The sequence below is a fragment of the Drosophila rhopaloa genome, unplaced genomic scaffold (genome assembly GCF_018152115.1).
Source record: "Drosophila rhopaloa isolate 14029-0021.01 unplaced genomic scaffold, ASM1815211v1 contig_3, whole genome shotgun sequence".
Taxonomy (NCBI): domain Eukaryota; kingdom Metazoa; phylum Arthropoda; class Insecta; order Diptera; family Drosophilidae; genus Drosophila; species Drosophila rhopaloa.
Window position 1 is genome coordinate 16,728,402 of NW_025335123.1, and position 27,034 is coordinate 16,755,435.

The window sequence follows — 27,034 nt, forward strand, 5'->3', positions numbered from 1 at the left end:
TCGTATGTTTCTTGTTTTTTTTATATATCATACTACTGCATATATGTATGTGTACTGAAACTGAAACCAAAAAACACAAGCAAAAAGCACAAAAATCGAACTGGTCGCCCGGTGTTTCAGGGTCAAAAGCCCAGCTGTTCATACCGACCGCCCGCTTTTTTCAACACCCCACTTTCTGTATATTCCCACATCCAATTAGAATCCAATTGGGGGGTCTGGCGGCGCTGATATAGCAGGCAATCCAATAATAACAATCACAATGTTCAGTCAGCCACCCCAAGCACACATTTAATTGACAAACACATCCCACACACTCGCTGAATCCAAAAATACAAAAAAAAAAAACCACAATGGCAGGTGGCATCATAGCAACATACTGTTTGTTCTTGGCCAGATTATTTGCCTTGAGGGCCAAGAAGTCTGCGCAAAAGTTGAATGAAACTTGGGCCAAACTTATAGCGTTCACCTCCGCCGTCTCCGGATTTACCCTTTCCGTTCCCGCCCCCGTCGACGTGCCACGCCCCCGTTGCCGGGGAGGAAAAACGAGAGCCACTGAAGACGACGGAGGAGGAATTTTTCCTGATGGGACTCGAGTGGGCAACTTAACGTGCCTTGGCATGCGTTTTACTCCCGATTTATCCCGACTTCTTCCCCCTCTTGTTATCCCTCTTCACTTCCTTAAATGAATCCTGGAAAGTTGAATGTAAAAACGTGAGATGCGGGAGAAATTCGATATTGTTATATGAAGTTTATTTCTGGCTAACGCTAAATTTAGCAACTGAGTTCGTACATAAGAGAAGCTCCTTAATGTTACATTATGCACAGAAAGAAAATGGCTAAAGAATAACACATTTTTCATGGAAAAATCTAAACATCTAAATCTAACATACATTAATTCATTAGCCTCTAAATATCTGATTAGTTTAGTTGATCTTTTTTAAGAAAATATTCCTTTTGCTGAAATTGGTTTTGGAAAATTTCTTTTCAAAATAAAACATTTCTCTTCCAAATAACAAATTTCTCCCACTAACTAATCTCAAAAAAAGGGTTTTTTTTTTGTTAAGTATCAGTGAACTCTTCTACAAAGTGTGCAATAACTCTTCTCTAGTGCCACAATTATCTTTTAGACGAGGCTGATAATTATGAAGGTAAGCACAGGCTTAATTGGAAGACTTTCAGGAATCTGATGCTAGCATATAATTTCAGCTTAATTGTAATTTTCATTATGTTCAAGGCGAAATCCAATCAAAGCAGAAAGGATACCGTGTGGGTGGTAAACAATCTATTTTGATTAATTCCACGAATTCCCCTTAATAAGGGCCTAACCCTTGCTTAGCGAGATGATGATTTAAATTTAGTCACATGCCACCCGTACGAAATTCCCAGAATTTCGTAAGCCACAAATTCCTAGAAATACTTGAGATGGAATTTAATTGCAATCTATAAATGTCAAGTGGGGATTCACAAGGAAGCCAATTAGACAGGAATTTCTGCTGAATTGGCGTAAGCAAAGTTCAAAATGTTATCAAGTATTCGCCACGAGGTCCCAGTTATTTGTAAAAACAGAAAATATATTTGCTTTTCCCTGCCCATTTTTTAGCCATATTCCACACATTCAAAGGGGGCAAAACAATAAATAAATATGTGAAATTAGCCATGGCCAAAATTGGTAATGCGTTTTAAGCTTGTCGCCGTCTTTGGGCATGAAACGAATTTGTCGTCGGCGTTGGCCAAAAAAGGCGAAAGCGGCACGCACAGCAAACAGACCGATAAACGAGAAGACAAAGAGAGAAGCAAAGGGAGGAAGAGGCTTATAGACAAATGAATAAGCGAACGTGGGGCCAAAAGATCATGGGAAATGGCGATCGATAAGTTATGATTAATCAGCTTTATTCAATTATCTAATTGAAGTCGGGGCAGGAATACATTTTATATACATTTAAAAACACAGCGATTCAAAAAGGAAATACACAAAATACTAGCTTTATATTTTTTGCTCCATCTTAAGTACAGCCAAACAATATAACAAAAATAAAACCAACCGAGCAAGAAATGTTTACAATGAAAAGGTTCAAGTAGAAAGCCAAAAAATGACAATATGTCAGGGGCAAAAATGCTTAAGCCATAGACAAAATAAATAATAAATATTATTCGGCTGCAGGTGGAACCGTCACACAGGCCGAGAAGACGAAGATATTCGTAAGGGGAATCAATATTTGATGGCTCAGGCTAAGCCATGCTAATTGGAGAGCTCTTCACGCTGATTGACTGACACACACATGTGGGAGATCCCAACCGAATCGAGGCTTATTTGCCCAGAATGATATAAGGCCGCAAGCCAATCAATTGAAAATCCCTCGGAGACGAGACACGGGCAAATACTTAAAAACATTTGTCATAGAAAGGCCGAAGGGTTGGAAATCGATAAATTTAATATTTATCATAAAGTATGCAAACACTTTAGTTTGTAATTTATCAAGGTAAAGGGTTTCAAATGAATTTGTAATATTCAAGACCATAGTAACAGATGCCACTCGATTTCTGACTCTAGTTGATAAAGAGTATCGTTATTTTCGATTTTTTTCAAATATAACAAAAATTAATTAGAATGCTGACCATGTTGTATAGCTTATATCGAAAGTTAAAAGTTGTTTACATTCAAGCTTAATCATTTAATAATATTTCTGACTCTTTTTGTTAAATAATATAAATATTTTCGATAAACACCCCCACAAACTTAAAACTTGATTCATGCATGACCTCATTTCTGACACTTGAAAGCCTCTGCCCATTGAATGACCAACTGTCTTAAAGTTCTGATACGCACTGTAACTAGTTCTCATTTCTCTGGCATATGGAAATATGACATGAACGGGCACAAACACAGTTAAGCACGAGCAGACATCGGGGGATATAAATCAAAAGGTAAGAAGTAAAAAGTGGCAGAAAAAAATATGTACGCGCCATTGAACCAACGCCAACAGCTGTGTTTGATTGCCACCACTTGTGTTCCTCCTCGTTCTTCGTACTCCTCCTAGTTCTACCTACCTACCTACCTACCTACCACTTCCACCCGGTATTATTGGCATATTTGCTGTTGTTCCTATTGTTGTTGATTTTTGTCAAGCTCTGTGAATGACAGCCGCAGCAGCTTTTGTTGCGCCAAAGAAAACAGCGGAGAGGACAGGTTAGCGCAAAGAAAACAAAAGTCGCATATCACCTGCCATTGATGGTTGACTGAGAACCCCAAGATATCTGCATAGGGCGGCGTGCCCCGTCAAGCCGGAGCTAAAGAAAAGGTGGTGCGAGCATTATCTTGCGAAATCTTAGCGGTGGAAACAATTTTAAAGAGCCGTAAAATGTGTAGATATTGATTTTTGTTAAACAAAGCTCCTATGATTTTCTTTGAACTAATTTATTCGATGACCTATTAATATCGATAATTCATTTCAGTACACTGATCTTAAAATTTAGCTAAAGTGGAATATCTGTTTTGCATTGACAATTACCATTATAGGAAAGAGACACTCATTTTTCTAAGCTTATATTTATGCCTTCTTTATTGACAATAATTATATCAAATCTATTTTTGCTGCGTGTACACCCTGTTCAAACCTTGTTTAATATAATGACCTGGTCAAATTACCAGTTTCTTTTATAAAAACCTATAAATACCCTTTGCTGGGTTCCCCCATTTAATTTCCATGGGCTCAGAAAAGGGGGAATCATATCTCCTGCAAGTGCACCTTACCACAATAGATTCGCATCCAGCCGGGTTAACCCAATTAGGTGACCTACTTTGGCGGTACGACCCCTGCAAAGTCTTTGGCATTAGCTAATTGAACAACGCAAGGGCTCAATCCGCGAGATTTCAGCCGCCTATTGATTAATAACCATGGAGCTGCTGCGATTTAGTAAAGCAATGTGATCAACTAAAAACGTGATTCACTGCAAAAGCCTGGCTAATGAATCATATATAAAATTCAAATTAAATTTAAATGTTTGTTGTCTACAAATAGCCGAAAAAAAAGATATTTCCTTGAAAACAAAAGACAGCGAAAACAACAAATAGAAATGTTTTTGGCGAGGTCTTTACAAATCAGTCAGGGGGCGACTCTCTGTCCATATAGGCGACGAGTACATAAATATATCATATATATCATTGTATATCTACCCATATTCGAGTGTATATAGCTGTATCTGTATCTGTATCTGTATAATCATGTACCTGAGTCGCGCGTTGGCGTTGTTATGGATTGTTGTTGATTGCCGTGTTGTTGCTATTGTTGTTGCCGCCACCGCCGCTGTCTAATTATTCAGATTTTTATTGTAATATATAGTTTGGTTCGCACAATTAAATGCTAATTGCGTGCACTTCCAATTGAACAATTTTACATAACTTTTTTGTATATTTTTTTTGTTGTGTTGACTATTCTCGCCGATTTGTCACATTACACAATGGGATGGATGCACATCCTCTCTTTATCTTCTTTTGGTGTAAACGGCAGACACACGGGGGTTGGGTTGGATTGGATTGTTGGGGGTTTAACAGGGAAAAAACAAAACAAAAATACGCAATTAAGATCGGATTTTCGATTTCGTTTCGGGTTTCAATTTCGTTTCAGTTCTTCTCCTCTGCACTCGCAGATACTTTTCTTTATTTTTTTCCCCGGCTGCGATTCGCGAATTTGTTGCTGCAAAATGCGTGTGAAACATTCAACAAACTAAAGCGGATTTCAGATACACACATACACACACACAGACACTCTCGCACAGAGAGTTTTCCACTTTTCTTTGCACTTGGAAAAAAAAATAAGAACGTATAAATTGTTTAGCAGAAAAATTTGAGCAACAATTTTATAAGCATTTCGCTGGCTTTTGTTCTTCAATATTTCGATGTTTCGATTTTCCTACGCCTCTGAGTTGCCTTTTCTTGGCCGCTGCGATATATTGAGTTTTCTCGCTTCTCTTTATGTAGTTTGTTTGTTGCGCGTCGTCGTGGAAAGCTGAACTACGTCTGACTGCTGCGGCTGCTTTATTTTATTTTTTTCGTTTCGTTTCGGTTTTTTTCTGCTAATGCTTTTTTTTTTGCTATTTTGCGGCTGCGTTCTTGGCGCACGCGCTCTCTTTTTGCCACCACCATGGCCGGAAAAGAGCGGACGAGCGGGTCAGTGGGTTGCTCTCGCCCTCTCTCTGGCAACCCTGGTGGACAACAGCGGGTTGTTGGTAGAGCGAGGGACGGAGAAAGGGAGCGAGAGAGAGAGAGAGAGACGGAGTGCTAAGGGTTGTTTGTTGCGAGTGCAAGGTTGCATGCAATGCAGCTGTCGATTGCCGCGAGTGGGTGGCCCAAGTGGTTAAAGTTGCCGACAGGGTTGCCAACTTCATTTAGGAAGCTGGATATGCTGTGTTCGAACTTTCTACTATAGTCTATGAGTTAAAATATACTCAATAAATTATTTAATCCGAAAACAGGTTTTTAGCTCCATGTAGGAAGCAGGATGTTCTAAGCCGAAATTTCTGAGACATGCCTATAAAATAAACTTAATAAAAAAGAGACTATATCTATTTGAGTAGCTTAAAAAGTTTGCCAGCGTACGCATTGCTTAACATTTCGTAGTCCCAAGAGTATTACAATACTTTTTAAAAACTGTAAAGATGACTCTAATTCAACAACTAAAACAAATACTTTTGAATACTACATAACTTGCCAACAGGCTTGTCTGCATCATCAAAAAACGCCTAAATTATGCTAAAAGTAGTCATCGTAGATTAAACAAAACACATCACTTAATATGGAGAGTCACTTTAAATGACTAAAAAACCACATTCAAAAGTGACCTATGATTTGATGACTGTTCTTTTGCAATTCGAGGCATTTCCCGGCCAACAAGAAGGAAATGGATACCATTTAATCAACCAAAAGTACTAATTGCTTAGATAAGATTATTTTTTTGTTCTAAACACAATCTTAAGGTTATTTTTATAGGCTCTCAATTTGGTAGTTTCTTTCATAAACAATTCCAAAAAATTTGGTTTAAGACACAATGTGTTTTGTTTTTATTCGAAAAGATTTTGTCATTTCTAAATTATCAAAGTCAAAGGTCTCCCATAAAACTGTTTACTACAGTTTTTAAAAATACATGAAAAACACGCCACTATTCGTTGAGTCAGTCATTAAAACGGAATTTTGTACGGGGAATTTTCAGACTATCAATATTTGGCGAACTTTTTTGTGCTTTGGGTTTTCCGGAACCACTCTTGTAACCCGGAAGCGAAGTAGTCCACGTTCCGAGGGCGTACAATTCTCTAGTTTCTGGTGAATAAATTTGCATTTAGAGACTCTGGTCTAGTCTAAACATCTGCGTCAGTGTAGAACTGCTGCGGCAACAAAAAGCACGTTGTAAAAATAACACAAAACAGAAGCGGCGGCGGCCAACGTATCGACAACAATAACAAAAGCGTTAACATATAGACAGCGTCATCAGGTATTAATCGTGTATTTAAGCCAACTGAGCCAATGAATGAACTGCGCGCCGCTTTTCCGAACGATCTATAAATACGATCAAATTATCCCGCCGTCAATCACTGTTTGATCAAGTGTTTGTGGGCCAAGTGCAGCAGCCAAAAACCAAAAAAATAAAATAGGAAAACAGAAAACTACTTTCACACGCGTTCATCGGAAATGGGAAATGGCTTTTCCATATGGACGCACATTTTTACCGCTCTTTCGCGTTCGGATTTCTTTGGGAGGGGGCTTCTCAGTTACAATCTACAACGTTCGACTAGAACACGTCAACTGAATTAGTTAATCAAGCAAAGGCGTAAGATAGCCACAAGCGACATAGCGCAAGAGAGCGCGTCTCGAAGCTTTGCTCTCTCCCCGCGCTCTGCCTCTCATTAACCATGTTTATGCTATGAATTTCACGAATTTCAAATATGTGAAATAAAAATTGGACTTCCATAACACAAACTTACCTAAGGTCTCTAAAAATTACATTTTTGTTAGTGGCAGATAATAGTTTTTAAATATTTTATTGAAAAGTTTAAAATCATCATTTTGACAGTTCTTACATTTCAACTCTAAATGCTGTTAGTATCTAGTCTCAATTTATGAGTAATTTCATAAAATTGTTTACGTATAAACATAGTCTGTCTTTCCCTCTCCCCCATTCGCCGCGTAAAAGTGAGAGTGAAAAAGCGTAGGCACATTCCACGGTCTACGTTTGTGTGTGTGTGCGCGTTACGATCTCTTTTGTCTTCACATTGCGACAACACTGCGTATGCGTGATGTACCCGATATATTGCGCATACGCGGCTTGGTACAAGCAAGAGTTGCCGACTTTTTCCTCGTTTCTTTGGGACTCCATGACGTCACGGACGTCAGGTTTACCACCAACGCAGCTTATCTTTAGTCCGCTCTCTCTTATTCCATAAAAAAACAGAGACACGCGCCAAAGAGAACGCTTAGTGGACAGTCTCTCATTCTCCCGCACTTCCTCTTCCTCTCCACGCCTCTATCCATCTCCCTTTGGCCACTTGGCGTTCCGTTTGCGAGGGAAGAGCGCGCCCACGCCGAATCGTTTTCATTGTTAACTTTATTTTGTGCGTTTTGATTTTCGTAGCAGAATTGAATAATTATATATGGATGGATATGTATTCAAACAATAATGCTCAGAAAAATATATTTACATATTGAGTTTTATGTTTGTTTAAAAAGTTTAAAACAAGTTAATTTGTATAAATCTATATCTTAACACAGCCTTAACGCTTTATTGTAGGTCTCCTTTTCGACATAAAAAATCATAAATGCAATTAATAAATTTTTTTTCGAAAAATTAAAAAAAATTTTGATGTTAAGAATATTGATAAGAATTGACCCAAAAAATATGGAGTATTATCTAGGTTAAATTAATTGTGTGTTATACGGCAAAATGAGCAGAAATTAATTAATTTCTAATATAAATAGTATTATATAATCGTTGATGATAATAATAATAATAAACATTTATATAACCGCGTCTGTACATTTGAGTGGGCAGATTATGTATACAAATATAGGTGGGTAGATAAATACCATTTATATGTTTATTCATATGTATGTACCTGAAGACGCTTTTTCGCAAATTGAGCGAAATATGTCGAGAGACTCCAGTGTTCGCGGACTTTCAATGCCGGCCGGCGATTTCTCTGGGCCCCAAAAGCTCTCCATAATTCTTTTATATATATTTTCGTTCTAGGTACGATCTCTGGTAACTGTACATTGCCGGTAGGACGACAAGTAGAACGCAATTCCAAGACAAAAAAACAAACAGCGAAGAGCACAAAAATGTGGAACTCGAGCAAATGAAACGCAAATGAAATGGAAAACAAGGCAACAACAAACTGGGATGATAATAGCTACCTGTTGTTGTTTTTGCTGTTTTTTTTATGCAAATAGGGCGCAGAAAGAGGGATGTTGACAGTGGGTTGTCCCCAATAAAAATTACGTCTTACTCTGTGTGACTAAGGGAGTGAGTAGTGCGTGCGCTTTGTTTTCATCTTTCGCGTGGGCAGACGAAAACCGCCGCCCACGCACCGCATGCTGCGACTGCCACGCCCTCCCACAACCCACAGCCCACCGACCATCCAACGCCCCAAACCCTTGTGCGTTGGTCTGTGTGTGTACTTATAGGTGGTTTCCATTTTTTTTGTTCAGGCGCTGATTGTGTGCACTCAACTACTTCCTCCAAGGATTTCCGAGTCAGGTACGACAGTAATGTTTTATGGGAGTTCATGTAAAAACAAAGCGAATAACTAACTTTTATGGGCGGAGCAGCAGAATAATAGAGAAAGCCACAACAGTACTTAAAGGGCCCACAAACCACACTTTTCAAACCTAGTTAAAAACTGAACAAACAATCGAAACATTTTTAAGTTAATAAAATTCATTATTGCAGTTAATTTTGTTCATACCTTTTGTTTTTACTTCTATATTTTCACTGTATTGTTTTAAAAAACCTACATCAGAGTTAGTAAATATATTTTCAAAAGTATTTTATTTAAGTTGTAAATGATACTACATAATAGTTATTTAGCACGATTAGCAATAAGAAATAAGGAATCTAAAAATAAATACCATCTGCTTTTTGTAACAATACAATCGCCATTTAATAACGTATTGCAACCAAAAAAGGCCATATAAATCAAAAACTTGCCCGATACCAAGCTTACAGATCCCTCCCACTTCCTTTCAATCAACAAGAACCACAAAGTAAATATAAAAAATTTGACGCATGACATGAAAAGCTAACGAAACGAGACAGAAATTTTCAGCTTGAAGACATTTTCCGCCATTCCACTCCGTTGATAGAGAATCCACAGGCCACTTGGCACAGAAACTCGGATAGTTGGATGCGCGGATACTGATTCACAGATACGAAAAAAACTGCGCATATATGGGCAAATGAAAAAAACGCACACACCGAAATGAGAAATATCTTTTGTATTAATGGAGGCATGTTTAATATTTTAATTTCAGGGGCCGTGCCACGCTTCGTGCCTTTGTGGGGCAAGCTGGGATTGGGTTGCGTTGACTTTTGACTTGCCAAGAGCCGGAAGTGTGACAATGGGGCAAACTGCAGGGGCAGACACCACCTGGTTTTATGTCGGATTTTGCTTCAAGTTCTGGCAAAACTTTGCAAATAACTATATATTCATTCAAAGTTTTTTTTCACTGAATAATAAACACTGTGGCGAATATGCAAGTTAAACTATCAAAAATATACTGAAGTACCAAAAATAATTATTATAAATCTTTACCTCCCCTTATTGTCTCGTCTGATATATCTAATTATGAATCTGATATATCTAATTTTGAATTTCTTATAGTTAGTTAATATTAAACTGAAATCATAAGTAACTTCAGTTATCTAAAAACTCCTTCTCCTGCTTTAAGACAATAAAATGTTCCAATAAGTTAGAATCCTTAACAATCGTCCTTTAGGCTTTGAGTATCCATAACGCTCAACCGGTTTTACTTCCTTAACAGCTTGATCCCTTAAGCGATTTCCCCAAGGCTGCCCAAAAGTATGCCACAACGAACGATCGAAAACTCACCTTAAGTAGCGTGAGAATCTTCTGGGATAGGTCATAGTCAAAGTTGGAATACTTCGAGCCGCTCATGTCGTAGATAAAGACGAGACCGGCGCGCTGCGTCTCCGAGTCCTGAAGCGCACTGTCCAGCTGGTAGACGATGCCCTGCAGCGTAGTCGTGTGCGAAGCGCTTAGCGGACTATGTCGGTTGGCGGTGAAGAGGGCGATGGCGGCTCCACTTGAGGTGCGTGCGGGCTGAAATTGGAAACGAAATGATTATTAAGGTGTTTGTGAAGAGGATGGGGGCACACACTCACCAGGATTGTGAACTTGCCGGTCTGCAGCTCGGAGCGCAGGGGCTCCACATCCGGATCGATGTTATAGAGATACTCCTTTTGGCGGATCTGCTCATGTTGCTCGTACAGGGAGACTGCTCGCGGTATGTCGAACTTACGGGCGTACAGAAACTTGACTGCTGTCGTATGTGAGATGTGGCGCCTCACAGGCGCCGCTCCCCCACCTCCTCCACTTTCTCCTCCTCCTGGCGCTGCTAATTGCACCTGGAACTGCGACTGTGGCGGCACAGCTGCTATTAAGTTCTGCGTGCTGCTGGCTGAGGAGGTGGAAGCTGACGGGGATGTGGCTGTCGTCGTGGTGCAGTTAACACCCAGGCTGTTGCAGAGATCAATGAATTGTTTCACAGCCTGAAAAATAAATAAAGGAAAAGAAGAGTATGAGATACTGGTATATTATATTGATAAGATTAATTCTTTAAATTATATTTTCCAGTTGTTGCAAAAAAAAGTGAAGCAATCGGATAACAAGGCGACCGGGAATGTCCCACACCAAGGTAACAAGAATAATGATAACGTCACAAAATAATATCAGTGCAGAAGAAAACAAAATTCCATATTTCCATTTGTTGATAGTTTTATAAAAAAAAGATTTATTGAATCATTATGGAATAAGGGATTTCCCACAGAACACTTCACATGTTTACATTGATATTTTTGAGTATTATGGCCATGGCAGATATTTTAATATATAACAGCATGTTTATCCACAATAAGATTGTAGATTGGCTTAAATAAATCATGTTTTTTTAATTTATGGAAATATTATTTTGACAGTAAAAGATAATCGCACAAGTTCAGTATATTTATAAGATCTTAAGCGACTGGATTCCATTTTAAAACCATTACAATACGATTTATAGAAAATAGTACTCTGACAGTTCAATTTTATCGCAAGAGTGCGTTGTTTTAATATCTTCGAGATCTTAAAAGATATTCTCATTAATGCATTGAGCGAACGGGTAAGGCTTCAATGGGACCTCCATCATAACCAAGTAAAGTTACGACAATTGGTTAAATTACGGAACTAGTTCTGCCACTCTGACCCACATAAAGTGGTCAACTGGTTTCCGCTTTGCCATTGCCCATTTGATTCATGGGCATTGGATATTACTGAGAACGGGTTGCAGATCAATAAATACGCAGTCTTTATGGTCGGCGGAACTAGTTCAGCGCTGACGGATCGTAAATTTGTGCACTTTATGGAGTGATGCAAACTCTGGGTTCTCACGATTTCGTGATGCTGTGCAATTAAGCACGGTGATCATCTTTCATTTTGAGTTAATGGCTCACGCCCATGATCACATCACTGCTTATAATGCTGTTATATACCAATCAAGCATGCACATTTTGCAATACAAGTGCACTGCCCACCTAATCTTCCTCAAAATAGTTCGAGATTATGTGTGCAATCAACAAATGTGACACCTTTTCGCATTGTTACTTTCAGTGGAATAATTGTTCTGGCAATTTCCACAAATGAATTGAATACTGTTGTCCAAATATAACATCGTTATTATTTCTCTTGCACTCTTCGTGTTTCTGACAAAAAGTGCAAGTTTCATTCATTCCTTAATGGGTCAGTCAGTCATCATTGTCCGGGGTGTGTTGACCTCGTTCCCATCAAGGTTAATGCAATGCGAGCCACCAAAGTGTCGGATCAACGAAATTAAAGCATTATACGCTTGTGGGAATTGCTCAATTAAAACAATTCGTCATTATTGGCGAACCAATTGAGGCTTTTTCTTTATCTCTCTTTCGGTGCTGGATTTTCACTGTTTACTCTCCATCGAGTTTATCTGCAGGTTCTTCTCTGGGTTTCCTACCAGGTGCAAATTCCATGAATTTCCAATTACTTCATTCAGCTTTGAGGCTTTTTCATTCAAGCGAATTTCTGCGCCAACTAATTAGACAATCCAAATGCCAGGCACGAGCACAGGTATACAAACATATGTATGTACATGCGGCCCAGAACGGAACTGATTGGAACCGAATGGAACCGATTGGAACCAATTAAACCCACCTGTTCGCGGCTGCGACGACGTTGATACAGATGCACCATGGTCTTTTTAGTAAACTTAAGTTCAAATCACTGGTGGATCATTCGCACTATTTGCCACTTGAACAAAAACGGATATATCCTGTCTGTAGAAATTGGGGGCTCTTGGGGTCTTCACTTCCCTTTTCGCGACACGCCGCGTCCGAAGTTTCTTGTGTACTGAGAACTGCAAACACTCGCGACCACTTGGTTTCGATCGCCGAGCAGAGCGGAAGGCAGCTCTGTCGACGTCGCAATCATCGTCATCGACTGATAGCGCTACACTCAAAGAAGACAAACTTGATTTAAACAAGCTTATGAATATTCAAAAAACTAAATCTATTGGGTTCCTTTAATTTCTAATATTTTTAAAGAACTCAAGTTTTCGAAGATCTTAACGGTTTTGTTGGTTCAATATCTTAAGATTGGTCATAAAGAGGAGCTGGTTAATATTAAATTTAAAAGATTTACAAGTCGGAGAGGTTCGGTATGTGATAATATATTATTGATAACAATTTTTTTATTTATTATTATTTATTTATTTATTTCAAGATGTAATATGTAGTCATTGAAAATGGCATTCCGAACCCATTAACTATTTGAAAATCAACAAAGTAATTTAACTTTCGGCATATTGTATCTAGAACCGATGAGCTTATGTATCTTAAAGTTGATCATGTCAAGAAATAAAATACTACTTGAAGAGGACTCTTATATTTTTTGGCTCAGTGTCTATCCGCTGCGCTGCTGCGGTTAACGAACTGCAGGGGCAGAGAACACGTTGAGCGTTTTCTCGGAAGCGGAGACGCGGGCGGCGCCAGCGGAGGCATACCAACAATTTGAGTCATGCGGGAGTCGCTGGCGAAGCCACCATATGTCACCCTTCGACCGGTGCACAGTGGGCCAGATCGGTGATAGCGCCGATGTTTGATTAGTGCTGCGACAAGCGATAACTTATCAACAAATTGGGTTCGTGAGAACTCGAGCTTTTATCTGGAGAAGTTCGCAGAAGTTTCCATTCAATGAACTGAAGCCTATTAACTTGAAATTCTATAGGAGCTCACGTTCTTGTGCGAGTTCTCATAAATTAATTTGTATTTTTTGCTTCACGAAAAAAAAACGCAAGTTCACGCTTAACATCGAGGAATTGTTAGAATTGTCACTGATTTTTAACTATTTATGGGGAATGCGAAGACAGATAGTTTAAGTTTCTTTTGAAATGCGTTTTCCAGTTACAGTTAATTGCTTTACTATCTAAAGTTTATAAATAAATACATTTTCGTAAAACAAATTATTTCTAAATTCAATCAATGGGCAAAAACTTATTCCAGATCATAAAATACAACATTTTGGGACCTATTGGAAAAATTGTCCCATTTTTATAACACTTTGAACCAGTGTGCGGGTCCAGGGATTCCTTTGAAGCGGATTCGGATGATGTGAGGCCCGAAAGAGAGGTGAGCGATGCTATGCGTCATCGTATTTATGATCCTCACCTCTTCTTCTTAAATCGCGTTTGTTTGACTCGCGTCTTTCTACGAATACATTATCGCAACGGAGTCTGAGACACGGGGGCTTAATGGTTTTGATGGTCATAATATTATAAAAGAGACTTAATAAATCCGGTCGGGAGTCGAAATTTGAATCCTTTAATCCGTAATTAGAGTATTTGCTCCCAACTAGGCAACTTTCAATTGGAAAAGCAGTTCCCAAAACACACATGTTAAGTGGAACTGGAACTGGATATCTGGTATTTGTTTATGATGTGTCATCCGTCGGTTGTGGGTTTGTTGTTTGTTTGTTAGTTGTTAGCCTAGGCCAACAGGTCACCAAGTCTTGTCTAATTTTAGATACCCGCTAATGGCCCCGCGGGCGCTACTTTCACTTTTCCATTGCGGGGATCACAGGGTCGGGGCGGGGCTGGACTGGAAATCAAAAAGGTTTATCGGAGAGAGTCGCTTGAATGCCCCGGATTGTGACTAAGTCCAGTGGAATGGGTCAGCAATGGTGGGCAGTCAAAAAAAAAATGTAACGTGGTGATGCGCTGATATATCAATTCCACGAAAATCTCTCAATAAATCAAATGAAAAATGTTTACAAAAGATCATTAGTTTGTTTTGTTCTGTGGGAGTTTTTAACATGCTACAGCAGATGATTAATCTTTAATGTTAAAAGAATGCCTATGTATTCAATTTTTTCCCAAAATTTAATGATAATATCTTTAAAAATAGAGGTATCAATAAAAAAATTTCACACAGATCAAATACATTTTTGGTCCAATCAAAAGTTTGATGGTATTATTTGAATTTTTAATAGCTTTGCGACTGCGACTATGGTAACATTCTCTCTTACTATTATAGCTGGTTAAACTCATGTTTTGCATAGCTAGTATACAAATCTATGATTCAGGAAAGCATCTAAAAATATCGCATGGAGAATCAGGCAGCATAAACAAAAGATTGTTTGTCAATTAGCAGTGCTAAAGAAATAAAGAAAGCAGATAGAGAAAGAAGAGAGTCGGAGAAGGCGGAACGCGGTTCAGTCACTTCCGGTTTCGGTGCACAGTTCGAGTTTGAGTTCTGGTTATGGTTATGATTACAGTCAACGTAAATCTCTTGGCCAGAGCCAGTTAATAGAGCAACAAGCAGCAGCAACGTCCCTCTCATTTCCCCCAAGCCTTCTAACTGTTTGCATGCAAAGTAAAAGCGACAGACTTTGCAAACTGTTCCAATCCGTTCCGTTCAGTTCGGTTCGGTTCTACCTGGAAACTGTAAAACCGCTCGGGGCCATGGCTAAATCGGTGTCTCCGATCTCTGGAGAAGAGTCTTCGACTGCGACTGCGACTTGGAGTCTTTACTTAACGGACTTTGAGCATGGAAGCCGCTGGTTCTGAAATACAGCCAACGATCAGCGATTGGAAAACTCCCAGGCAGACAGTTAGATTCGCTTGGGGAAAGACCCAGACCAGACCCAAACTACACATGTAGATTGGGCGGAGAAAGCAAAAAGAGGGGGCTACGGATGCAGTTCCCGGGCTGGAAATACTATATTGACCAGCCATATCTGACAGATCAGCATAGTTACTGCGCACAGATCACTCATCCATTTATGATTTCAGTGCTGACTAATCTGGACGTGAACAATTACTCTGTAAATGGAGCATTAAATCAGAATATATTTACGCTGAATTGCACTCGATCACTGAGTTGGCAGCAGTTGGCAAGTTAGGTCACTTTATAACTTTATAATTATTTTCTCGGTACACATAGAGAAACGAAGGTGATTTTATCAAGCAGAACTATGTAAGGGCATCACTATAAAAACCGAAAATTATTAACATAAGCTGGGAAATTACATTATGTTATGGATTTGTTTCTGGTAATCTTTTTATACAAATCAAAGTGCAAAAGATGTTATTAAAAGTACAAATTATATGAAAATCTTTTAAAGTAATACCTACACAGATGAATTTGTCTTGATTTTACTTCTCCCGCACTGTAACAATGCAGTGAGCTCGGAAATAACCCTCATCTAGTTAACTCTCCAAGCCCTCCCCCAAGGTCCTCACTTCGCCATTATTTACGGCTCCTTTCGACGATTTCCTTTTACAGGATGCAGGATATTGCTGACAGATTGTTGTCAGAGAATATTGCACAGTTTCCAGCAGGAAACGCACAACGAAGGGGTTTCCAGGAGGGGCTACTTCCTTTCACACTTTCGCCATTGATTCGAAATGCTCTGCTAAGGCGCATTTATTATGCTTCCGCTTAATGCGCAGTCGCAAATTGGTTTACGGGGAGTTATATGGGGTGTTTTGGGATGATGGGGTGCAAAGAAGAGCTGACCCCAAAGCGGATTGTTATTATGGCAACTTGCAGCGGGACTAAAGACCGCTCAGTTTGCCTCTTGTGTTCGCTAGCTCGAATCAACGTGTGTAAAGTATAATACGTTTTTAAGGATAGGTTTTTTTTGAAAAAAATATATAATATAATACGTTTTAAGTATCAACTGGGAATACCTAAACAACATAAATTTAAATAACGCCATCACTTCATAAATCATCATAGGTATAACATTTTATCAGAAAGTTAAATAATTATGCCTTTAAAAATTCAGTTTTTATGTGTAAAACAGATATGACATAAGATATATGTAAGTTTCGAATAAATTCTAATCGATAAAGTCATTGTGGCAAGTTACAACTAAAATACAAAATATGGTGAAGTCTGTTCATTTAGACTTTGTTCAAGAACAACTATAATGCTGTTCAACGGTATATCTTCATTGTCTACCCAAATAGGCACCCATTCTTCAAGCCCCCCTTCTGGTACGCCCATTTGCATATGAACAAACGCTTTTAGAGAGAAATGCAAAGAAGCAGCAGCGAAAATTCATTTGCATGCGAATTGATGTCGGGTCTGCCGTTCGGCTCGTGTTTCTTGTGCGATGAGATGTGTTACATATGGTCCGAATCCGAGTTCCAAACGGAACTTGGCTAATAGCAAAAGAAATGCGAGGCGAAAAACAAAAGAAACATGCTGTTGGATTAGCGGGTAAAGGGGAATGGAACATGATTTCATACTTCCAACAGCTGCAATGAATTTTCGGAAATATATGTTAGCATTTTTCATTGGAAAAAGTAGGTGAATAATTAGGAAGTACAGCATACGGTGTTTTGTAATAAGACCGATAAATTTCTTGAAATTGTTAGCCGACACTTATGGAATTCTTCAATTTTAAATTTAAATTTAAATTTCAAGGAACTTACATTACTAAGATTTAGTCTATTAGTCATTAAGATTTGATGAAGAGGCTAAACAAATTCACTATTAGCAATATCTTAAGTTTCTAGATCTAACACTCTTGTTTCCCGGTATTAGGCAATTTAGTAGACGTTTTTGGGATCTCTCTTTGTTCTGGCCTTAATGAAGTGTAGGGTTTATATTTAATGTCCGATCTGATAAGATATATACTTGGTATAACTAAACTGGGGTCCATTGTTTCTCTCACCATGCGCACAAATACAGCATCAAAGATAAGTATGTGTTCTTTTGGATTTCCCGGTAATTCTCAGGTGTTAAGACAACTTCAGAGAACTCTTTGTTCGATGCTAATGAACTAAAGAAGAGCCAAGAGCAAGAAAAAGAGGTTGAGAAAGAACAACTGAAAAACACATCACGAAGCTTACAGGAGAGAGGGAGAGACCAACAAGTTGAAAAGGAATAAAGGAGCAAAAAGGTAACTAAAACGAGCTATAAATAGCCCAGCAAAGGCAATAAAACTGCAAGTGACGGAGAGTGACTACACAGCAACCAAAACCCATTCATATCTAGTTTGATGTTTAGATTTCCATTCTTCATTTGTTCAACTAAAATCGCACAATAAGCTTCTTTCTTGTAATCCAATATCAAATTTAAAGTAGGTTTCCTTTCGTCATTAGCTCAACTAAAATCTCACAAAAAGCTTTCTTGTAATCTAATTTCAAATGTAATGTGTTCCGAAATATGGTTTTGAATTTTTTAAAAGGAAATTGGTTTAATTTTTATCGTAAAATTATAAAATTAAGCTTCACATAAATTATTTATGTGTAGCAAATGAGAGAGCCACAGAAAGAGAGCATCCTGAGATGAGAGAAAAGCTTAGAAAGTAAAAATCAAAGCCATGTGGGGGAAGGAGATGCATGCACACCTTTGCAATACTCAGGAAGAGACGCTGATGACAGCCGCTGTTCTGATCCCTCTTGCTGCTGTTGTTGTTCCTATCCTCCGGCTTGTCCTTATTCCATTGCGTTTGCTGCATTTTGAGGCATTTTTCAAAGACACACACACATCCACTAGAACCAACACTATTGCACACACAAAAACAAATAAATAACAAATAATTTAATTCCACATCACAGAAAAACGGACCGAACGCACGGGGCGGATGAAACGAGATGAACGCGCGTCGACTGACAACAAACAATGAACACGGCGAGCGGCGAAAACAGCGAGAAACGCAGCCAGCAGCCTCTGCTTGCGTCGACAGAGCGGCTGCGCACGCGCAGAAAAGAAAGAGGAGTGCACAGTGGGTGAATTAGTGGAATCAGTGGTCACTTTTCAATTTTGATATTTGTAATGGGGAAGTGATAATAAAAAATTGGCCACAAGCCAGATTTCTGGGAAAAAATAACGTTAACACGTTTAATCCTTTAATTCTTGCAATCATCTTCGAAAATATGAGCTCCTCATTACAAAAGTTATGAAAATTTGTATTAATACATACATATTTCATTAAGTTAATGAGAACTAATTTTATCTTCTTTTAAAATCCAGCTAGCACACTGTTGAGCGGAGAGAGGCTGAGCGAGTGGAGCAGCGCAGTCCGCCCCATTACAATACGTTGTTGTTGCCGCTGCTGCCACTGACACAGTTCAATGTCAGCCGGAAAGAGAGAAAGAGAGAGAGAGGGGAGGGTAAGAGCGGGAGCCCATGTTAAAATTAAAAGGATGCCCATTAACTGTGATCATGATCTGTTAATCGCCAGCAAGTACAGTGGTACTTCGCCAGGCAAATAATATAATTTGAAATACAAAATAGGATATTTTGTAAACTGTAAGCAGAAATAAATTAACATTTTGAAATAACTCTGGATAAAAATTAAATAAAATTAATCGGGGCATCTTTTTTGAAACGCAATTAAATTAAATCTACAATTTTAAAAACTGAAAAAACTGTGGGTCCGTTTTTTTCCGTCTAACCTTTTTAATTAATAAATAATAATAGTACATTTTATTTTGTATTGTTTGAGATAGAAACGTTTTATAGCGATATTTCTTTGAGGGATGCCTCACTGTATTCTAACAGAAGTGCGCAGCGAGCTCAGTTGGAAGCCGCCAATGAAAATGGGAAAAAATACGAAGGAAAATAACTAAATCAAGCTTAAGTCTTAATGCCGAAAGGCACGGCTCGCTGAGCGGCTTTTGGCTTAATTTAATTTATTTTCTTTGCGCTGCTCATGACTTCTTATGAAAGTGTTAAGAAATTTCGCCGCATTTTCGAGTGTCGTAGGAAAAATTTCACTTGCTTCGCGTACGACTCACATATTGTATATATGCGAGAGTGCTTTTTGTTTTCTACCATTTGCGCATGATTATTGTTATTATTTTTCATTATTATTACGCTTTCTTGCGGTGCGCGCCTGTCTCTCGATTATTTAAACAAAACGCTCGCTTAACTTTGTTTTCTGCATCGCCCCTCATGACCCGCCTCCCCCTTTTTACTGGGAGGCGTGACATTGAGACAAGACAAAAGCCCCAAGCATCACGCTTCTGCTGCTGTTGTTGTTATAATATTATAATTATTATTACTACTTTTGTTGTTGCCGCTGTGCACACATCAAGCAGAAAAACTTTCTTTTCGATGCGTTTTTTTTACACAAATCCGCATCGAAAAGAAATCACCGCAGCTTAAACACACATATGTTAATACCGATGAATCGATCTGATTGCTACAGTCAAACTTCAGTAAGAAAAAAACCCACAACTGATACAGTATTCTCAATAGTCAAATTATTATTGCGTATATTTTCCATTTTAACGTTAAAACTTTATGTGTTCCTATCATGTATTCTAAAAAATTGGTTCCAAAATAAAACCTATAGGACTGGAAACCATGTCATATTTTTGAATGAATTGTTGTATGAACTAAATAAATATATCAATATCTGTATATGGTTTTACATGTTTTGGTTTACTATCAAACTTTTCATAAGATTTAGGATAAGATCTTAACATTTTTGAAAACACTTTCTCGTTAAACTAGATTTCTCTTGTAATAAAAAATAAAGTTAATTTACAATCTCCACTAATTTTTGGAGGTTGTTCTAGTTTAAAGAAGTGCGACTGTCTTTGGCGCCCTCAAAACAAGTTTGATCCATAAATTAGCCACCGCTGTTGGCCCCATTCCTCATAGAAAGTGATCACAAATGGGATTAGGGGCATTATTATTCCCCGTCCCCCGCATCTATTTGATTACGTAACAGAGCAAGATTCGGAACCACCCGAAAAACCTGGTATTGCCTTCGATGATGCGACACATTTCTCCAGTTGGCAATGGAACGTGACTAAGCTGAGCAATTGAAAGCATTTCTCATTCCCCATTTCTCTAACTTAAGACTTCTGACATAAGTACCGCCAACTTTTAACTGGTTTATTACGAAGCTGGTAATTTAAATTCTTGACACAAAAACTAATTTAAAAATTTATTTGGAAAGAAAGTGCTATGTATTTTTTGTCCATTCGTAAATGACGCAATAATTATAATTTCATACGTCAATCATTAGGATATTACAAATTGATCTGAAGGAAAAATATTTGCAAACTTCAACAAGTGAGTTATAATTGAATTAGCATAAATAATCTATCTTAACGAAACTTATATTTAATTAATAACAAATTCTTTGTGAAAATATGTACTGGAACATTTATTTCTTTTGGCATTAACCGAACATTTTCAGACAGTTTATAATGTCTGCAAGTCTAAGGCAATAATCATATAGAATCAAAGCCCTTGGCAGCCCTTTCAGAGTCCATATTAGTATTCCCTCCACTCCACTGTGGACTCAATTAAGTCTGCCATATATTCATTCCCCCTCCTATCCACTCCGTTTTATGCTTCTGGCACAGGCGATGGGCAAACTGCCAAGGGAGCATAACAGGCTTAGAAAAGCAACAAAACAAATGAAATGTTGCCTTTTTAATTATCAGAAATGGCTAAAAACTGCTAAACAGGAGAGCCAAATGTGGGAGAAACTAACAGCAACATGTTTTTAGGGCTCTATGTAGGCCAAACAAATGAAAAGCCCTCGGTCCCCACATCTAGCGAACTCTATACCTCCCCCAAAACTCATTTCTTTTGCACAATGTAAATCGGTCAAACCAATCAAAAGCGAAAAAAAAAAATAACAATGCCCCCTAAGAGTTCTTTCAACTTGGTTTTTACGTGCTCCTCTGTTTTTTACACCTGGCAAAAATCATAGATACATGGTTTTGGTTGGTTATTTTTTTCAATTTGTAATGCCATAACAAGTTAGCATGGTCAACAATTGATGGCTGTTTTTTGGACTTCAATTGAAATAGGTCTTTTTCATAACTTTTAATCCTCATAAGCCGACCAATGAAGAGTTAAAACACTTTAACTTCTTCTTATTCAAAATCACCGCAGATTTTAAATATAAAAAAAAAAACTAAATATATTTTTCCTCGTGTACCATAGTTGTGATTTTTGTTAAAAATGTTTAAAAGCCCGCGGCATTCGAAAGTGTTGAGTATGGGATCAAGACAAGTTGGGAGTCGAGAGATGAGAGATGAAAGATACGGATGAGATGGGGACACATGTCATTGTCAGGCCGTGGTCCAAATGCAATTGAGAAAATATCGCAATGAAGACTTGAGCACGACACAATGAGTTGAGAGGAGGAGCTGGAGAAGATGGAGAACAGCGGAAATGAAAACTCAGACAATGGAACCCTCTCGCATTAGAAACTATATTTGTATAAGAACCAACAGCAGCAAAAGTAAAGCAATGCAAAGCCAACAATTTTAGTAGTAATAGTTTAAAAGAAAGCCAAAGAACTGGGCAGAGCAACGAAAAAGAAAAAGAGATGGTAAAAAAAAGGCGAAAAAGTTAGATACAGCACTGTAGGTACCCAATAAGAGAAAACTTATAAAACTTATAATAACTTATGGCCTTAAAACTTTTAGATCAATGTCTAAGAAAATATGTTTATATCTAAATTGTTCAGTTTCTACTAAATTTCTGGATAAGTTTTTTAAAGTTAATGTTAACTGTATTTTTATTTGAGCAAAATATATAGAAAATATCGTCCTTTACAAGTTTCTTAATATTTTGTAGCTTAAATGTGCACATCCAACTAAATGAAATAAAATCCCCCGGGGAATCTGTGATCTTTTGCTATATTTTTGATGTAAGGGCCTGGCTTTCTAGGTTCTTCAAATAGAGTTGCCTTTTACCTTATCGTACGCTCCCTATCTGGTATTTACTGTACTCGCGAAGAAGAAGTCATTGCGGAAGCACAGAGCAGGCCAACGTCAAGTTAAATCCACGCCAGCATCTAAAGCTCAGAGGCGGAGCATCAGCGGCAGATTGGGATTCGGAATCAGAATCAGAATAAACTGGCGACGGAGGAGAGCTGCTGGGTCTCTGAGAGCCACTCACCCGGTCGGTCACATGCGAGTGTGCGAGTCTAGGGAGTTCAACAACCTGCATGATTGGCACGGAGGCATGGAGGCAAACAACAAAAACGAAACACAATGCCCTAGCTGCACACTACTCCATAGTGGTTCCCATCCTCATCTTTATCCTCCTCCATCGCCTGTAGGAGCAATCGCAATAGTTCCAATTATGCATAAGTAAATGGGAAATCGTAATAAATCCCGGACCCGGGATCTGGCCACGATTAAATGGCCGGAGTCAGATGGCCAGACGGCATCCATTGACCCACTTCGCTGGCAAATAAATACCCGGGGACGCGGAGCGGTTGGTTGGCAAACAATCGAAGGGGTAACAATACAGGAAGCACGGAAAAGCGCGGAGATTCCGGAGGTTAATAAGGTGCAGATCCAAGATAAACTCGAATTATTGGTTAGGAAAGACCATCATAATGAAACATCTGTTCTAGAACTAAAAACTCTTTTAAGAAGACAATTAGAATAATAAACGAATTATTGAATCAAGTTGGGTTATATTTTTGAAAAGTAATCATATATCCCCAACAACCATATTTTAATTAACTCCAAACGAAACAGTTTTAATCAAGTTATTGATAAAATCAAAATCATCCCTGAAACAAACTTCTACTAAACGTTTAGTCTTGTAAACATTCTACATACTGGAACCTGTATAGAAATGTATATTTAGACAACAAATGTGTTTATTTACATTTATACTATAAAGTATAATATATAAGCAAGTACACAGAACTATTCAGAGCAATTTCCACTTGCGTCCATACGAGTATCAATGAAATATTTTCAAACAATCAGATTTGTGCCTACATATATTCCATAAATACCTAAGCAAGTGTATTTTAGTAATCGGGCGCAAATTGCGCAATTAAATTTTCCAGACGCAAAAGGTTTTCATCACTAAGCTGAAAGGCGTAATTTTTGGAGTGTTACAAAGTAGTTTGCCCTAATAGAATACCCTAAAGATTAATCTTGCAACTAATAGCCATATCTTCTTAGTTGGTTTAGATAGTTGTGTGGTTACTTAGAGATAATTAGTTAATGTTTATTGGGTTAAAGCTTGTCAGGCATTAAAAGCTAGATTTAAGTCTTATACATATTTCAACTCCCGAAGGTGAAAAAATAAAACATTCGGTCGTGGGGAGTCTACACCTTTTGTAGTTTATATTTTTTGCGCATTCGTCGGCCTGGGCTTGTCTTTGCTCTCCCCTATATATTTTTTTTGCCTGCATGTTTATTTTCGGAATATTATTTTTGCTAGGCGCTCGGGGCTCCCCAAAGAGAATCGGCGGGGGGGAAAGGAGGAAAGGGGGAGGAGCAGCCCCCGTTCCAGTTTGATTTCGGTCCGGGCGGGCGGCTGTTCCACTTTGGGCTGTGGGATTTGTGGGCTGTGGGCTGTTGGCTTTTTGTGGGCTATGATAAGAGAGCACTGGGACTGGGCTGACCCATTTCCACGAGCGTACACACATGGGCCCAGTTGCACAACCGACGTTTTGTTTATTTTCCATTTTATTTTCATTCTCCGCTTTTTCGTTTTTAATGAAAGTTATTGTGGCTGCTATCTGTGGCACAGCCCTCGCGGCTTAATCAACGCAAATGAGGAAGCCCAACCGGCTGGCTGAGCAAACGAAATCAAGAACAGGCATAGCAACAGGCTGCCGCACCTCATCCTCAATCCCCATTCGCCCACTCATCCTTCGGCCGTCCTGGGTTATTGTACTCTGACTGGGGGTTCAAAATCCCGGCACAAGGATGCCATAATAAATCCAGGGCAACCGAAAAGGGCAATAATGGTGGGAAGGAAGCCAAGTCGGAGGACAGGACGAGCAGTCAACTGCAATGGGACACAAATATTTCATAACTTTTGAAGCGCTCGCAGCGCAGAGGTGGGTTGCAGGAAATGCCGCAAAGGGTTCCTTCAAAGGATTCGAAAAAGGGTTACACAAATGTTACTATTATTACCATAATTACCATATAAAGAATGTTTTGATTTTGTTATATTTGTATAATAAAATGTATTATAAAGTAAGAATAACAAATAATTCCTTAATAGTTCTGCCTTTCATATATGTATTGTTAATGAAAGATCTTAAGTTTAGAAAAGGACTTTCATCTAGTTGTTTTTGCGATTTAAACCCTTTTTAGTAAAATCTATCACTCAAGACAGTTTTAGTGCGAATCCACTTGTGTTCAGCAACTGAGGACCCCCCTTCCACAAAGATGAGCCTCGCCACTGGCGTATTTACTGCACAAATAAATTTATTTGTGCACATGGAAATGAACGGAGGAACTGAAAACCAGAGAGCTGGGTGAAGTGTTGTCATTGTTGTTGCCCGACTGTCTGCCCTTTTTATGAGCAATTTGATTTATGCATCGAGCAGACAGGCAGACAGACAGACAGATGAGGGTGGATGCCAACAAAAGTTGGCAAATATGCAACAATGAAAACGCAACAATTTGTAGTTAGTAATGTCAATTCAAGTGAAATCAATTGTGCGCACACAAATATGCGGGGGAAAAGTAGGAGACAGTGTGGCAATTTATCAAAGGATGCCAGCGAAGTTGTCATTTCCAGGACTTTTCATCAATCGAATCGTCGTTTGAATGCCAGGAGAGAAATGTGAGTTTGCCATTTCTTTTACGCTAAGGTTACGCCAAAGGTCTCCTTTTGAATACCTATATATTTTAATTATACATGTAGTAATAACAAAGCAATAATTTATTTCATTAAGCTACGAATCTCAATCGTTTTAATCAAGCAAAAAAACGAATTTAATATTAATCTTCGTAAAGGTTGAGTGTAAAAATCATTTAGACACAAGGTTAATGATTAGAATTTGATTACACATGACATATTTAGCGTTTTTAAAACAATACAAAACGGCTAAGTAAAATTGTGCTCTTATTGGCAAATTAGAAAATAAACCTTAATTTGACCTTCTCCCCTTTTCTCACATTATCATAACAACGATAAATTTGCATGAATGAAAATTTCGCTTTAAACCAATTTGAAGACCCGAAAAAGATTTCCTAGGAAATTTGAAATTCCGAGTTGAGTAGACGGGGGTATCTCTAGAAGAAAATAAATAAATTATCAGGAAAGCACATAAACAAAGTCACTTCCGATTGGCGTAGAGAAAATGAAAATTGGGAAAAACTGACGACTACAAAGGAATTTCAGGGTACAAAAATAATGAACCCATTGCGGAACGACGAATAAATTTCGTGGAATTATTTACCAATTAAAAGAGCAAAGAGATTAAAAAGAAACTGTAGCTGTAGATTTTTTAAAATTTTATTACATTTTACAATCAAATTAATACAAAAACAATTTCTTTTTTTTCCTTCTAAAAATCATTTAATAATTTTTTACGAAAATGTTTTGGTACATTTTTACCTGGTTTTGCATTAAACAAAATTTTATAACACATTTTGAAAAAAAAAAATTAAACAGAGAATTTATATATATTTTTTTATTTGAACAATAAATTACTCACAGATAATAATGAATAATTATTTTTTAGAATTGTTTATCTGTTATTAGCAATAACTTAAAGAATTTTGAAGTCGCAATTTTATGAAATATCACAAATGAATGTATATTGTGGAGATTTTTTTAATCGCTTTGAGCAATGAGAAGGAAATTTTGAAATCCCAATTAAATTAATATATTTAGTCGCTCTTTTCCACTCACTCTGCTCTTCTCCCCCTATCACTCTTTCTCTCTCCTTCGCACTCGTTAAGTGATTAAGCAAACAATGGGAGTGCAATTGTGTTTGTGTGTGTTTGACAGTGGGATTGGGAACAACGATCTTTGCAATGCGAAATTGACCGGCCTTAAAGAAACAACTACTGTCATTTGGGCAAAGGGAAAGCGTTTTTTCACCATTCGTCTTTAGTTTTTCCCTGCAACTAAACCGGTTTTTGACCCTTTTGCAGCAACAACAACTGCACTCCGGAAATCACTTTCCCTAATGAAGCGAACCCACACAAACACATAATCACAAAAGCATTGTTGTTGTTGCTGCAGTGATAAGAGAGCTGCTATGGAATGCGAGTGGGAGGGAGATAAACTGATATAGGAGGGTCGGGGGCGGCACGTGTTAACCGACATAAACACGCACACACATTTGCATTATATATTGCAATTGCGGAACATGCACACAAATACCCCTACACAAGAAGTTTGCCCAACATACAAACTCACACAGGTAAACTCGCATAGCGACACACATACACATACACAAAAATACAGGTTGAAAACACGCACGCAAAATTTCGGTAAACGTTTCGTTAAGCCTTTCGGTTTTTAAGGGTTTTCCGCGT

At 38.2% G+C, this 27,034-nt stretch overlaps 1 protein-coding gene across 3 annotated transcripts in view; it reads right to left on the reverse strand.

Annotated features, from left to right (window-relative positions):
- The window catches only part of LOC108051099 (tyrosine-protein phosphatase non-receptor type 9), a 34,373-nt gene that overhangs the window by 7,109 nt on the left and 230 nt on the right, over positions 1–27,034 (reverse strand). Inside the window, exons 1-3 of one of the 3 annotated variants that reach the window (XM_017133053.2) lie at positions 18,151–18,426; positions 10,389–10,775; positions 10,096–10,326 (exon numbers count right to left, since the gene is read on the reverse strand). In XM_017133053.2, the coding sequence (XP_016988542.1) occupies positions 10,096–10,326; positions 10,389–10,775; positions 18,151–18,261 (729 nt within the window). In that variant the 5' untranslated portion in view covers positions 18,262–18,426. Of the gene's footprint in view, positions 1–10,095; positions 10,327–10,388; positions 10,776–12,447; positions 12,625–18,150; positions 18,427–27,034 lie in introns of those variants that run through there. The other 2 variants (XM_017133054.2, XM_017133056.2) reach the window with 2 other exon arrangements.